The 16,546-nt window shown below is 45.0% G+C and overlaps 1 protein-coding gene across 1 annotated transcript in view; it reads right to left on the bottom strand.

Annotated features, from left to right (window-relative positions):
* Positions 1-16,546, bottom strand: part of myo7aa (myosin VIIAa) — a 233,156-nt gene that overhangs the window by 203,737 nt on the left and 12,873 nt on the right. The window contains exons 2-3 of the mRNA XM_060924322.1: positions 12,628-12,741; positions 4,449-4,601 (exon numbers count right to left, since the gene is read on the bottom strand). Of these exons, the coding sequence (XP_060780305.1) occupies positions 4,449-4,601; positions 12,628-12,741 (267 nt within the window). The remainder of the gene's footprint in view (positions 1-4,448; positions 4,602-12,627; positions 12,742-16,546) is intronic.

Below are 16,546 nucleotides of genomic sequence, written 5' to 3'. Positions count from 1 at the left end.
TTGCAACTATGTATGTACTGCTGTGCACCTCAATAAACCGAATGGTAATTAGTCTTTTGATTTTTCCGTGAGGTTTGCCTTATGCAAAGAAAGACAGCATAGACGTTTTTTCCTCCCTATAAGTGGAGGGGACCGAACGAGGTGAATTTAAATCTGGGTGGGACGAATCCCCCCCGTCCCCCCCTCTATCTGCGCCCGTGGTCACACCAGATACTGAAAGCAAAGGCTCACATACTTTTGCCACTCACAGATATGTAATATTGGATCATTTTCCTCAATAAATAAATGACCAAGTATAATATTTTTGTCTCGTTTGTTTAACTGAGTTTTGTTTATCTACTTTTAGGACTTGTGTGAAAATCTGATGATGTTTTAGGTCATATTTATGCAGAAAAATCGAAAATTCTAAAGGGTTCACAAACTTTCAAGCACCACTGTATTTTATGTGCTGAGGAAGAAAGCGAGTCCAGTTCAAAGTACACTGCTACTGTTTTAAGCTCTACAATATCTTTTTGCCCACTTTTATAGATAACAGTGTCTGAAACCACATAAAGATGTTTCTTTCATATAATGAACAACTCAGTGTGGTTTGAGGTGAATGTGTGAGGATTTAGATCAGGGGTCACCAAACTACGGCCCGCGGGCCGACTCCGGCCCGCCACCCCCCTTTGACCGGCCCCCCAGCCCCTCTGCCCCCCACCACTTGAACCAGCCCTATGAGGCAATCCCCAAAAGTGGTCATGGCCTATTTTTTTTTTTTATTGTTTTCTGACAAATAATAATGTCTGCATCTTGTATTTTGTTGATTTTATCAATTAAAATTGATATTTAGTTATAAAATGAACTATTCATATTTTCCAAATTTTCGTCATATGCTCGCGATCAAGCAGTGACAGGCAGCGCATGCGCAGAGAACTGTCAGTGTTCAGGACAGTAAAATGGCTAGTGGTAAGCGAAAAGCTGACAGAGAGTGCAGAGTTTTTAAACAACAGTGGACCACCGATTATTTTTTCGTTCAGTGTAAGGACCGTGCAGTTTGTCTTGTATGTAAAGAAAGTGTGTCGCTTTTCAAAGAATATAATCTGCGTCGTCACTACGAAACCCGCCACAAAGAGTATGCTAGTTTGCGAGGGAAAACAAGAGAAGACAGGATTCAGAGGATGAAATGCTGCACAACAGAATGTATTCCTTCGCCAAACCCAGATCAACCAGGCTGCTGTCCGATCTAGCTATAAGGTAGCTCACCTACTAGCTACCCATGGAAAGCCGTTTACTGATGGGGACTTTGTTAAAGTATGCATGCTTGCTGTGGCCGAGGAGGTGTGTCCCGACAAGTAGGATGCGCTCAACGCAGTGAGTCTCTCCGCACCTACTATGACCAGGCGAACCGAAGATTTGGGGGACGACGTGTATGACCAGCTGAATGAGAGAGCGTCAGAATTCGAGTTTTTTGCTTTGGCCATGGATGAGAGCAGTGACGTGCAGGACACAGCACAACTGCTGTGATCTATTGATCTACTGCTCATATTATAATTTCACTGTTTTTTTCAATGTATTTATTTTATAGGCCTATTTATTTGACCTTTATTAAGTGCTGCACACAATTATTATTAATAATATCAACAGGCCTACCTACAATTTATAATTTTCCACTCACCTTTGCCAGTGTCAATCACCTCAACTAGGCAGATGTTTCTTACCTTGACAGCTTTGATGTTATTTTTATTAGAAAATAAATAAATGGAATATCTGTGGTATTTCAAATTAAAACCAAGTGTGAAGATCTCGATTACTACTTTTGCAAACCACTAGTAAAGATAAACAAATATGTGCCAGGAATTAAGTGTTGATCTAGTAGTGTGGATATAGTAGTGGGGATGGCTGTGCCAGGCTAGTAATCTCTACTACACAATGAGGCCTGCTGGTGGTCATATTTGTCTGGGTCATACAATTCTATGTTATATAGCTGACCCGACCCCGGCCCCCCATCACAGTCAGGAACGACAGTGTGGCCCCCAGAGCAAAAAGTTTGGTGACCCCTGATTTAGATAGTTTACACTACGCAAAATACACCAGAATCGAAAGACAATTTTAACCAGATATTTCAAAATATGACCCATTTATGATAAAATGCATGTTGGAAATCCATACTCTCTGATCACGGCATTGTCAAAAAAAAAAACCTCCAGGTATGCTTCAGATGTGCTCCAGACTCTTGCAAGAATTTAAAAAGATATCTCTGGATTCTTAGGGTTTTGTCACAGTGTCAAACCTGTATTTAGCTGGTTAGTATTTTTAACACTTTTTTGTTTATCACATAATTCCATATGTGTTCCATATGTTGTTTCATAGTTTTGATGTCTTCCGTATTGTTCAGTTGTGTAGAAAATGGCCAAAATACAGAAAAAAACTATGAATGAGTAGGGATGTACAAACTTTTGACTGGTATTGTATGTAGCCTACTACAAATCACAGATACTGTATAAATCACTTCAGGATTTATTTTGCACTTTAAAAATCTACCTCTTCCCTTTGTTCATGACACACATCTTGTATTCACTGTCTATGCACTATTGTCTTTGTCTATTGTCTTTTTTTTGTTATATTGTACAGCTTTTGTTTTTAAAAAAGTATTTAGCTTACATAAAGGTTTACATTAACTTTACATTAAGGTTCCCTTAACTGACATTAGTTAATGCATTAGTTAGAGTAGAGTGGGGTAATACGCCCCCGTGGGGTAATGCGCCCCCGGCCTGTTTTACCCAAAATAACCACCAGATGGCGCAAAGTTACATTTCTATTGTTGCTATGGACTGGCTTGACAACGGGGATATACAAATATCCACTGTGGATCGCATATCAGCAACGCAGCGGAGAGAAATCAAATTTCATGGTAAGTGATATAATTTTCAGATATTAGTAAAACTGTATTTAGATAGCTGCTATTTCGTCAGATATCACAGCTGTGTATGTGGTATGAGTAGACAAGTCAGTACGTTAAAAAAAATACATTAGGTATAAAAAGTTGAATCACATTTTGAAAGTAAGACCCTTTTTTGTAAAAGTGTAGTCTGTGGGGTAAAATGCCCCCTTAATGGCGGGGTAAATGGCCCCCAGGGGGCATCGTTTCCTTTTATCATAATTACTGTATTTCATACATTTCTGAATAGCAGATACATAGTTTTTAATAACATCTCGCTTACCTGGTTGAGTAAAGCAAGTAATTTGAACTTAATATTAAAAATAATTGAAATTAAAAAAAATTGAAATTAAAATGCTAAATATAATAAAATAATGCATCTATTCATTAATTCAGGGATATTTTCTTGTTTCTTTCACATTATAGGCTTAAGTAAACACTTTTGCTATCCAAACAGTTTTTTTTTTTTGAGTGAGGCAGCCTATTGCCCCACCTCAGGGGGCCTTTTACCCCACTGGGGGGGGGTAAAAGGCCCCCTTGGCACAATGTTTGTTTTTGTTAAAAAAAAAAAATTAAGTATTAACTTTAGGCAAACTTTAGGTGGCATTATTGTTCATGTCACTGTTGTCAAAAACTATGATTAAAACTAAACACATGGTTCATTTCAACTTGGAGAAAAACTGAATTTTCCTTAAGGGGGGCTTTTTCCCCCACTCTAATATGAACAAGCCATGAACTTCAGCATAGCTTTAACAAATATTTCAGCATTAAAGTAGCTTTAACAAAGTAACTAAGCTTTTGATTCATTATTTTATATTAAGCCAAAAAAGTAAAATCTTTGCCAAAAACCTGCATTAAGCAAAAATGCTTCACTGCAAAAAGTAAAAGTATGTCCACCATCTGAATGAATATATTTGGGGTAAGCATCAAAAGAAAAAAAAGAAAATGATGCTAAATAAAGCTCCAGTGTTTACACATGGAGACTAGCGTTCAGTAACTTATCAATATTTAACTTATCACCATGCTGGAAATAAAATTTAGCTCATTTATGGACTTGTTTTCTGTCATGGTAAGACCTTAGTTAATGCAGGTCTATTTTGTTAACATTTAATCTAAACTCATTTAACATAGTGTGTTATTTCATTAGTATTAAAATACGTTATAATATATATTATGTATCATAATATGGTAAATTAAGGCTTAGTTTAACATTTATTAATGATAATTAATACAGTAACTATTAGGTAAAGGAACCATAATGCAACACATTACCCATTATGCTAAACTGCTAGTTAAAAGTCTCATTTACTTGTTAGCTACATTAGCATTGGCCAAATTGTTCCTTACATCAAAACAAACAAATACTATATGACTGTTTTCTTAGGTGGCCAAGATCAGGCTTCACAGCACAGCAAAATACAAGTCAAGTATTAAAAGAAACCTTAAATAAGACCTAACTGAGGATGTAAATCAGCTCAGTTTACTGAATAATATGGACTTGCTTCAGTGAGTAAAAGGGTGCACATACATAAATGAGGTGTTCTCGGTAGCGGATGAGCAAGTTGCGGAGAATTCCAGCCTCATTCAGGTCCCCAAGGCGAATCATGTCCTCCACACCATGGATAGAGGTGGGATGCATTGGTTTAATGTTGGTGGCATTTTGAGGGGAGATCCAGTGTTCCTGAAACAGAGGAGATACAGAGCTTCAACATGGCATAGCCCATTTCAAGGCCTGACAGAAAATTATATATTACAAGAAAAAAAGAATACAGTATTGTGGCAGCATGGGCGTGGCCAAGCAGCAGTTTGTGAATGGAGGGCGGGGTCGGGGAAGGTAAGTGGCTAAGTCATTCCACCTGCTGTCAATTAACGTGTGTGTGTGTGTGTGTGTGTGTGTGTTTATTACAGGTATGGAGCATAAAAGGAGGGGGAGAGCAGAGAAAAGGGACTCTCCCGACCAGAATGCATGTGTGCGCGCGTGTGTGGGAGTGACTCAGCTGAAAAGCTAGAGATATATATAAAAGAAATAAAGCTTGTAGGAACTTCAGTTCCCTCCTGCTGTGCTTCTGTACTCCACCCACATCAGGGATTCACTACAGTGGTGCCGAAACCCAGGAGCGAGTACGGAAGGGAACCACCCCATGGAGTCCTCGCCAATTATGGACCTCATCCATGCCCTTGCTGCTGCTTAGCAGAACCAGCATCAAGCGCTGACCGGCCTCTGGAAGGACCAGGAACAACGCTTTGAAGCCTTGATGCTGGCCCAGCAGGAAGGCAGCCAGGCATTCCGGCATCTGCTGGCATCGGCAGGGGCATCCACCCTTACCACCATGGACTCCCCTTATGTCACCCTAATGAAGATGGACCCACATGATGAGCCTGAAGCCTTTGTCGCTCTGTTTGAGCAAGCAGCCCAAGCGTGGGGGTGGCCAGTTGAGCTGTGCGTGGCTCGCCTCCTCCCGCTCCTGACAGGCAAGGCGCAGCTGGTGGCGCAGCAGCTCCCTGCCGACAGCCGGCTCAACTACGCCAACCTCAAGAGGGCCATTTTGCAGCGGTTCAGCCGCTCCCCAGAACAACATTGCCAGCGGTTCCGGAAGCTGACACTGGAGGAGGTCGGCTGACCATTCACATTTGGCCAACAACTCCGGGACACCTGCCGGTGGTGGCTGAGGGCGGAAGACTGCGATGCCGACCGGATCATCGACCTGGTGTAACTGGAACAGTTCATCTTTCGGCTTCCGGAAGGAACGGCAGAATGGGTCCAGTGTCACTGCCCAGCGTCGTTCCAGCGAGCCATCGAGTTGGCGGAGGACCATCTGGCAGCAGTTCCGATGACAGGCGGACAAGGCAATGGCGCCTCCCCTCGTTTCTCTTCTCTCCCCCTCTCTTTCTCTCTCCCTCTCGCCCCATTCCCCCACCACGGAGGCAGGGGCCAACTTCTCCCCAGCCGGCCCGTCACACCCATGGTGTCCTCCCATCTCCCTCTTCTGTGTCTGTGTCCTTCCTCCCTCAGGTGAGTGATGCCCTTAACACCAGTGCAGAGGGAAAGCCTGGGCCGGTATGCTGAGCTGGAGCATCTCCAGAATCAGGGCTCCGCAAGGGAGGTGGAAGCCGTGATCCGGATCCCCGACGCACCAGAGACCGCCCCCGATCGGGCCAGAACGTATCGCATATCGGTAAGTGCTCAAGGGGATACATATCACGCTTTGGTGGATTCTGGTTGTAATCAGACCTCAATTCACCAATGCCTGGTGCAAGGTGAGGCATTGGGGAGAGCACAAGTGGTGAAAGTGTTGTGTGCGCGCACGGGGATGTTCACAATTATCCCTTAGTGTCTGCCTGTATTCTATTCCAGGGCCAAATGCATAGAATAAAGGCAGCGGTTAATCCTCATCTCACCCACTCGTTGATTTTGGGTACTGATTGGCCAGGGTTTAAAAAGCTGATGGTGTTGACTGGAGAAGCTGTCACAGAGCAGTCTACGTCAGTACTACGTCAGAGTGAGGAGCAGCCCGCTCCTCCTCCCTCTCTCGGGGATTCCCTTGAGGATTTCCCGTTAGAGCAGTCATGAGACAAGACTCTGCGGCATGCATTTGACCAAGTGAGATTAATTGACGTTCAAACTCTTCAGCCAAGCACGACACCGGCCTTCTCTTATTTTGCTATTATTAAAGATAGATTGTACGGAGTGACACAGGACACTCAAACTGGTGAACGAATAACCCAATTATTAATTGCAAAGAGCCATAGGGAACTCGTGTTCCATGTGGCTCACACTAATCCCATGGCTGGACACTTAGGGCAAGATAAAACACTAGCCTGAATAATGGCCCAGTTCTATTGGCCAGGGATTGACGCGGATGTCCGTCGGTGGTGTGCGGCGTGCCATGAATGCCAATTAGTAAATCCCACAGCCACTCCAAAAGCACCTTTGTACCCTCTCCCTCTAATCGAGACCCCGTTTGAGCGAATTGGGATGGATCTCGCCAGGCCATTAGATTGGTCGGCATGAGGATATCACTTTATTTTAGTTCTGGTGGACTATGCAATGCAATATCCGGAAGCAATGCCTCTCTGCGATATCTCAGCATGCAGTATTGCGGAAGCGCTCTTCTGTATTATCTCCCAGGTTGGGATTTTGAAAGAAATCCTGACAGACCAAGGCACTACATTTATGTCACACACACTGCATGAACTATATGGATTATTGGGGATTAAATCTATCCACACCAGTGTCTATCACCCACAAATGGATGGCTTAGTAAAGCATTTTAACCAAACACTCAAATATAATCCGGAAATTTGTACGTGAAGATGCACGTAATTGGGATAAGTGGCTCAAGCCCCTGTTATTTGCAGTATGAGAGGTCCTGTAAGCCTCCACGGGGTTTTCTCCATTTGAATTATTATATGGGCATAAGCCGCGTGGCATTCAGGATGTGCTATGGGAAAATTGGGAGAAGGGACCTTCCCCTAGCAAAAATGAAATTCAGTACGTTCTTGTCTTGCGCGCAAAACTCCACATCCCCATGCACCTAACCCAGGAGAATTTGCAGCAGGCACACAAATGTCAAATCCGGCTGTATGACGGGCACACGCCTTAGAGAGTTCATGCCGAGAGACTAAGTACTCGTATTATTGCCCATGTCGAGTTCTAAATTAATCACCAAGTGGCAAGGGCCCTTCGAGGTCACATGGCGAGGGGGACGTCGACTATGAGGTGAGGAGAATGGATAGGGGCGGGGCATTGCAAATCTACCACCTCAACCTTTTAAAACGCTGGAATGAGGGGGTCCCCGTGGCATCAGTAGTCCTGGAGAAGGCGGAGCTGGGGCCGGAGGTAAAAAAGATAACATCTCAAACCACTCCAGTCCCTTGTGGAGACTTACGGAGGTAGCCCAGTTGCAAAAGGAATTTTCTGATGTGTTCTTGCCCCTTCCCAGTCGTACCCACCTCATAGAACACCACATAGAAACGCCCCCAGGGGTGGTAGTGCATAGCCGCCCTTACCACTTGCCAGAACACAAGAAAAAGGTGGTTCGGGATGAACTCAAGGTCATGCTCGAAATGGGCATAATTGAGGAGTCCCACAGTGACTGGAGCAGCCCAGTGGTCCTGGTTCCCAAGACTGACAGGTTGGTCTGGTTCTGTGTGGACTATAGAAAAGTCAACATAGTATCTAAATTTGACGCATACCCAATGCCTCAAATTAATGAGTTGCATGATCGGTTAGGCGCTGCTCACTTTTATTAGACACTGGCTCTAACAAAGGGTTATTGGCAAATCCCCATGACTCCTCTATCCTGAGAGAAAATGGCCTTTTCCACATCGTTTGGATTACACCAATTTATCACGCTCCCTTTTGGGTTGTTTGGGGCACCTGCTACTTTCCAGTGGCTCATGGACAGGGTCCTCAGCCCTCACGCTGCCTATGCGGCTGCATATCTAGACAATATAATAATCTACAGCCATGGTTGGCCACGGCACTTGGAACATCTGAGGTCTGTTCTAAAGTCGCTGAGGCGTGCGGGCCTCACAGCTAACCCAAAAAAGTGTGCAATTGGGTGGGTGGAAGTACGGTATCTGGGGTTCCACTTGGGTCATGGGTAGGTGTGTCCCCAAATTAACAAGACTGCAGCGATTGCGGCCTGCCCGAGGCCCAAGACCAAAAAGGAGGGGAGACGGTTCCTGGGGCTGGCCATTATCGTAGGTTTATACCTAATTATTCAGAAGTCACCAGCCCGCTAACCGATCTCACTAAAAAGGGGGCTCCAGATTCAGTCCAGTGGACAGAGCGGTGCCAACAGGCCTTCTCTGAGGTAAAAGCTGCACTGTGTGGGGGGCCACTTTTGCACTCCCCTGACTTCTCTCTCCCCTTTATTTTGCAGACTGACGCATTAGACAGAGGGCTGGGGGCCGTTTTGTGCCAGAAGGTGGAGGGTGAGGAGTGCCCCGTGCTGTACATCAGTCGGAAACTCTCGATGTGTGAAAGCAAGTACAGTGCCATTGAAAAAGAGTGTCTTGCCATCAAGTGGGCGGTCCTCGCCCTCCGATACTACCTGCTGGGGCGCCCTTTCACTCTCTGTTCGGATCATGCGCCCCTCCAGTGGCTCCACTGCATGAAGGATGCCAATGCGAGGATCACTCATTGGCATCTCGCCCTCCAGCCATTTAAGTTCAAGGTGGTCCACAGGCCGGGAGCACAGATGGTGGTGGCGGACTTCCTTTCCCGTCGGGGGGGAGTCAGCTTCAGGCCGGACGGCTCCCCGGCCTGAGTTGGGCGGGGGCGTGGCCAAGCAGCAGTTTGTGAATGGAGGGTGGGGTCGGGGAAGGTAAGTGGCTAAGTCATTCCACCTGCTGTCAATTAATGTGTGCGCACGCGTGTGTGTTTGTTACAGGGACGGAGCATAAAAGAAGGGGGAGAGCAGAGAAAAGGGACTCTCCCAACCAGAATGTGTGTGTGTGTGTGTGTGTGTGTGTGTGTGTGTGTGTGTGTGTGTGTGAGTGACTCAGCTGAAATGCTAGAGATATATAAAAGAAATAAAGCTTGTAAGAACTTCAGTTCCCACCTGCCGTGCTTCTGTACTCCACCCACATCAGGGATTCACTACAAGTATTTTATCAGCCATGAAGTGGGAAGATCGTACCATTATTTTATTTAACTAGTTCATCTTACACATTTTAACAACAGTCAACAAACAATCTACAGAAAATCTACCAACCAATTAACTGATTCTCAACATCACCAGTTTGTGGATGTTGATCTTTTAATATGTATAGATAGATCTATAGAGTATAGAACTTTTCCTTTCACTTTATTTGATCAGTCCAGTTTATGAATGTTGATTTTTAAAATGGTTTTATTTTATTTTCTCCCTAATTTGTTCATCTGTCATTTCCCACCCAGTAACCTGTTCAGTATATACTGTATAATTTATTGACCCTTTCAATGGATTTCACCAAAATCAGCAGCAATGAATCCCTCAAGTCAAGTCAAGTCAACTTTATTGTCAAATATGCTATACATGCTCGACATAGAGCACAGATGAAATTTCAGTCCTCTCTGACCCACGGTGCAAACAGGCAATGCAATAAATAAAAATAGGATAATTGAAAAAACAAACAAACAGTATAAACACTCTAGATAAGAACTATACACAGACTAAACACTCATAAACAGACAATATAAACTATAAACACTCTAGATAAGAACTAGACATAGACTACACACACACACACACACACACACACACGTAAATTGGTGCAAATAAACAGTCAAGGGCACTTGAGATATAGCAGGTAAACATGAAATAAGCAGTATAAACAATAAACTAATGGCTGTTAAGGTGAGGTAGTGCGGAATAGTGCAAATGAGCGAAGTAAAGTGAAATGTGCAGTCCCTGAGTTCAGTGTGTTAATGAACGTTGAGAGTACGTACGTATGTATGTATGTATGTATGTACAACCCCGATTCCAAAAAAGTTGGGACAAAGTACAAATTGTAAATAAAAACGGAATGCAATGATGTGGAAGTTTCAAAATTCCATATTTTATTCAGACTAGAACATAGATGACATATCAAATGTTTAAACTGAGAAAATGTATCATTTAAAGAGAAAAATTAGGTGATTTTAAATTTCATGACAACACCACATCTCAAAAAAGTTGGGACAAGGCCATGTTTACCACTGTGAGACATCCCCTTTTCTCTTTACAACAGTCTGTAAACGTCTGGGGACTGAGAAAACAAGTTGCTCAAGTTTAGGGATAGGAATGTTAACCCATTCTTGTCTAATGTAGGATTCTAGTTGCTCAACTGTCTTAGGTCTTTTTTGTCGTATTTTCCGTTTTATGATGCGCCAAATGTTTTCTATGGGTGAAAGATCTGGACTGCAGACTGGCCAGTTCAGTACCCGGACCCTTCTTCTACGCAGCCATGATGCTGTAATTGATGCAGTATGTGGTTTGGCATTGTCATGTTGGAAAATGCAAGGTCTTCCCTGAAAGAGACGTCGTCTGGATGGGAGCATATGTTGCTCTAGAACCTGGATATACCTTTCAGCATTGATGGTGTCTTTCCAGATGTGAGCTGCCCATGCCACACGCACTAATGCAACCCCATACCATCAGAGATGCAGGCTTCTGAACTGAGCGCTGATAACAACTTGGGTCGTCCTTCTCCTCTTTAGTCCGGATGACACGGCGTCCCTGATTTCCATAAAGAACTTCTTCAAATTTTGATTCATCTGACCACAGAACAGTTTTCCACTTTGCCACAGTCCATTTTAAATGAGCCTTGGCCCAGAGAAGACATCTGCGCTTCTGGATCATGTTTAGATACGGCTTCTTCTTTGAACTATAGAGTTTTAGCTGGCAACGGCGGATGGCACGGTGAATTGTGTTCACAGATAATGTTCTCTGGAAATATTCCTGAGCCCATTTTGTGATTTCCAATACAGAAGCATGCCTGTATGTGATGCAGTGCCGTCTAAGGGCCCGAAGATCACGGGCACCCAGTATGGTTTTCCGGCCTTGACCCTTACGCACAGAGGTTCTTCCAGATTCTCTGAATCTTTTGATGATGATATGCACTGTAGATGATGATTATGTTCAAACTCTTTGCAATTTTACACTGTTGAACTCTTTTCTGATATCGCTCTACTATTTGTCGGCGCAGAATTAGGGGGATTGGTGATCCTCTTCCCATCTTTACTGCTGAGAGCCGCTGCCACTCCAAGATGCTCTTTTTATACCCAGTCATGTTAATGGCCTATTGCCAACTGACCTAATTAGTTGCAATTTGGTCCTCCAGCTGTTCCTTTTTTGTACCTTTAACTTTTCCAGCCTCTTATTGCCCCTGTCCCAACTTTTTTGAGATGTGTTGCTGTCATGAAATTTCAAATGAGCCAATATTTGGCATGAAATTTCAAAATGTCTCACTTTCGACATTTGATATGTTGTCTATGTTTTGTTGTGAATACAATATCAGTTTTTGAGATTTGTAAATTATTGCATTCCATTTTTATTTACCGTTTGTACTTTGTCCCAACTTTTTTGGAATCGGGGTTGTATGTATGTATGTATGTATGTATGTATGTGTGTGTTTGGGGGGGACTGTGAGGGTGACATGTCAATTGCTGAAGGGGGGGCAGGGGGGGAGTGCGAGCAGAATCTGTGGCAGGGGGCAGAGGGGGGAGGAGAGGCAGAACAGGGAGGGAGTTGAGCCTCCTGACAGCCTGGTGAAAGAAACTGTTCTTGAGCCTGCTGGTTTTGGCCCGGAGACTCCGCAGTCTCCTCCCCGACGGCAGCAGACTGAAGAGGCTGTGAGATGGGTGGGTGGGGTCACCTGCAATCCTGATGGCTTTGCGGGTGAGGCGGGAGTTATAAATATCCATTAGAGAAGGGAGAGAGACACCAATGATCCTCTCAGCTGATCTCACGATGCGCTGCAGAGTCTTGCAGCAGGACTCTGCAGCGCATCGTGAGAGCAGCTGAGAGGATCATTGGTGTCTCTCTCCCTTGTATCAATGTATCACAAAATGTTTTTTGTTTTTTTATTCTAGAATGTGCACTCTCTCATTAGCACACAAAATTTTCCTCATTAAGATTGTAGGGCTGTTAAAAAGACTATTCAGAGGAAGTTGAAAAGACATGTTATGAGTTGAATACAGTCACTGTGATACTGTGTGGTGATAATCAGTAACTTACATTGCCCTCATCATCCAGAACCTGGATTTGCCCCGAGTCACAGAGCTTCACCACTGCACCAATCGGGACCTCGAACTCCCGGCCTGTCTTCAGGTCCAACCACACATAGTCCCCCTGGAACAGGAAGGGTTATTAAAGTTCACAACATGATCGTACAACCCCAAATCAGAAAAAGTTCAGATGGTATGGAAAATTCAAATAGCAAAAAGAAAGCAGTGATTTCTAAATTTACTTTGACTTGTATTTCATTGCAGACAGTATGAACCCAAGATATTTCATGTTTTGTCTGGTCAACTTCATTTCATTTGTTAATATACATCCATTCCTGCTTTTCAGGCCTGCAGCACATTAAAAAAAAGTTGGGATGGGGGTAATTTATAGCTAGTAATGAGACAAAACAATTAAATAATGATGTGATTTAAAACAGGTGATGCCAACAGGTGATTGTAATCATGATAAAATCAGTATCCAGGAAAGGCCTAGTGTTTGAGGAGCAAAGATGGGCCAAGGATCTCCAGTTTGTCAACAAATGTGTGCGTGAAATTTATTGTAATGTTTAAAAATAATGATGTTCCTCAAAGAAAGATCAGAAGGAATTTGGATATTTCACCCTCTATGGTGTATAATATCATGAAACAAGTCAAGGAATCTGGAGGAATTTCAGATTGTAAAGGGCAAGGGCACATGCCTAAGCTGAACACGTGATCTCCAATCGCTCAGACAGCACTGCATCAAGAACCGTCATTCATCTATAGCTGATATAACCACATGGGCTCGGAATTACTTTGGCAAACCTTTGTCAGGCACTACAATACAGAGTTATATCCACAAATGCCAGTTAAAACTCTACTGTACAAAAAGGAAGCCTTATGTTAACTGTGTCCAGAAGCACTGGTGACTTCTCTGAGCTCAGAGGCATCTGGGATGGACCATCACACAGTGGAAATGTGTACTGTCGTCAGATGAATCAGTATTCCAGGTATTTTGGACCAAAGATGAAAAGGACCATCCAAACTGTTACCATCAGCAAGTCCAAAAGCCAGCAACTGTCATGGTGCGGGTTTGTGTCAGTGCCCTTGGAAAAAGAAACTTACTCTTCTGTGATGACAGCATTTATGCAGAAAAGTACATTGTGATATTGGAGCAACATATGCTGCCTTCAAGATGACATCTTTTCCAGGGATATTTCAACAAGACAATGCAAACCCACATTCTGCACACATTACATAGGCAGGGCTGTGGAAGAAGAGGGTGCCTGTCCCCAGTAGAAAATATGTGGTGAATTTTCAAATGAAAAATATGACAATGACGACCCCGTACTGTTGCACACCTTAAAGTGCCATTCCACCATTGGATGTATTCTTTGGCATAAAATACAATATATTTTGACAACATATATAAATGGTATCACTAGATAGAGAAATCTTTTAGCTTCAAAATGATATATCAAACATAATTTTTTGACAACGACAAGTATATTAATTTTGCGACCAAAGTCACCTACCCTTTTAATTTCCGCGCGTGATGTCATCGGCAGGTTCCCCTTCTTGTGTACCACGTGATGTGTGACGTGGCACATATTATCAGCAATGGCAGATAGAACGCGATAAAAATAATACCAATAAATCTAGCTAACTGAAAGATTAACTCAATTTTTCGCAATTTTTTTGGCCCCCATATACGAGGAGAAATGACTCTCTCACTTTGGGGGTTTCCTGGTCTAAAAACAGACCGACACGTGGTACACAAGAAGGGGAACCTGCCGATGACATCACGTTTCACTACCGCGCGGAAATTAAAAGGGTAGGTGACTTTGGTCGCAAAATTAATATACTTGTCGTTGTCAAAAAATTATGTTTGATATATCATTTTGAAGCTAAAAGATTTCTCTGTCTAGTCATGTTGTCATAAAATATATTGTATTTTATGCCAAAGAATACATCCAAGACATGTCTTGGACACTCGGGTGAAGAGAGGGGCTGAGTTGTCAACTGATCACCACCTGGTGGTGAGTTGGATCCGCTGGCGGAGGAGGAAGCTGGACAGACCTGGCAGGCCCAAACGTATGGTGAGGGTCTGCTGGGAACGTCTGGCCGAGCACTCTGTTGGGGAGGTCTTTAACTCCCACCTCCGGGAGAGCTTTTCCCAGCTTCCGAGGGAGGCGGGGGACATTGAGTCTGAGTGGACCATGTTCTCTACCTCCATTGTGGACGCAGCTGTTCGGAGCTGTGGCCGCAAGGTCTCCGGTGCCTGTCGTGGCGGCAATCCCCGAACCCGGTGGTGGACACCAGAAGTAAGGGATGCCGTCAAGCTGAAGAAGGAGTCCTATCGGGCCATGTTGACCTCCGGGACTCCTGAGGCAGCCGACAGGTATCGGCAGGCCAGGCGTGCTGCAGCTCGGGCAGTTGCGGAGGCAAAAACTCGGAACTGGGAGGAGTTCGGGGAGGCCATGGAGAAGGACTATCGGTCGGCCTCGAAGAAATTCTGGCAAACCGTCCGGCGCCTCAGGAGGGGGAAGCAGTACTCTGCCAACACTGTTTACAGTGCGGGTGGGGAGCTGTTGACCTCGACTGGGGACATTGTCGGGCGGTGGAAGGAATACTTTGAGGATCTCCTCAATCCCACCGTCATGTCTTCCACTGAGGAGACTGAGGCTGATGACTCAGAGGTGGACTCGTCCATTACCCAAGCCGAAGTCACTGAGGTGGTTTGCAAGCTCCTCAGTGGCAAGGCACCGGGGGTGGATGAGATCCGCCCTGAGTATCTCAAGTCTCTGGATGTTGTGGGGCTGTCTTGGTTGACACGCCTCTGCAACATCGCGTGGCGGTCGGGGACAGTGCCTCTGGAGTGGCAGACTGGGGTGGTGGTCCCTCTATTTAAGAAAGGGGACCGGAGAGTGTGCTCCAATTATAGGGGAATCACACTTCTCAGCCTCCCAGGGAAAGTTTACTCCAGGGTACTGGAGAGGAGAATTCGACCAATAGTCGAACCTCGGATCCAGGAGGAACAATGCAGTTTTCGTCCTGGTCGCGGAACACTGGACCAGCTCTATACCCTTCATAGGGTGCTCGAGGGTTCATGGGAGTTTGCCCAACCAGTCCACATGTGCTTTGTGGATCTGGAGAAGGCATTCGACCGTGTCCCCCATGGTATTCTGTGGGGGGTGCTTCGGGAGTATGGGGTTCGGGGCTCTTTGCTAAGGGCTGTCCGGTCCCTGTATGAACGGAGCAGGAGTCTGGTTCGCATTGCCGGCAGTAAGTCAGACCTGTTCCCAGTGCATGTTGGACTCCGGCAGGGCTGCCCTTTGTCACCGGTTCTGTTCATAATTTTTATGGACAGAATTTCTAGGCGCAGCCAGGGGCCGGAAGGAATCCTGTTTGGGAACCACAGGATTTCATCTCTGCTTTTTGCGGATGATGTTGTCCTGTTGGCTTCTTCAAACCAGGACCTTCAGCATGCACTGGGGCGGTTTGCAGTCGAGTGTGAAGCGGCTGGGATGAGAATCAGCACCTCCAAGTCCGAGGCCATGGTTCTCGACCGGAAAAGGGTGGCTTGCCCTCTCCAGGTTGGTGGAGAAGTCCTGCCTCAAGTGGAGGAGTTTAAGTATCTCGGGATCTTGTTCACGAGTGAGGGAAGGATGGAGCGTGAGATCGACAGGCAGATCGGTGCAGCCTCCGCAGTGATGCGGTCGCTTTACCGGTCTGTCGTGGTGAAGAGGGAGCTGAGCCAAAAGGCGAAGCTCTCAATTTACCGGTCGATCTACGTTCCGACTCTCACCTATGGTCATGAGCTTTGGGTAATGACAGAAAGAACAAGATCGCGGATACAAGCGGCTGAAATGAGTTTCCTTCGCAGGGTGGCTGGGCGCTCCCTTAGAGATAGGGTGAGAAGCACAGTCACTCGGGAGGAGCTCGGAGTA

Source organism: Neoarius graeffei, chromosome 6 (assembly GCF_027579695.1).
Source record: "Neoarius graeffei isolate fNeoGra1 chromosome 6, fNeoGra1.pri, whole genome shotgun sequence".
Taxonomy (NCBI): domain Eukaryota; kingdom Metazoa; phylum Chordata; class Actinopteri; order Siluriformes; family Ariidae; genus Neoarius; species Neoarius graeffei.
This window is presented reverse-complemented; position numbering and strand designations above follow the sequence as displayed.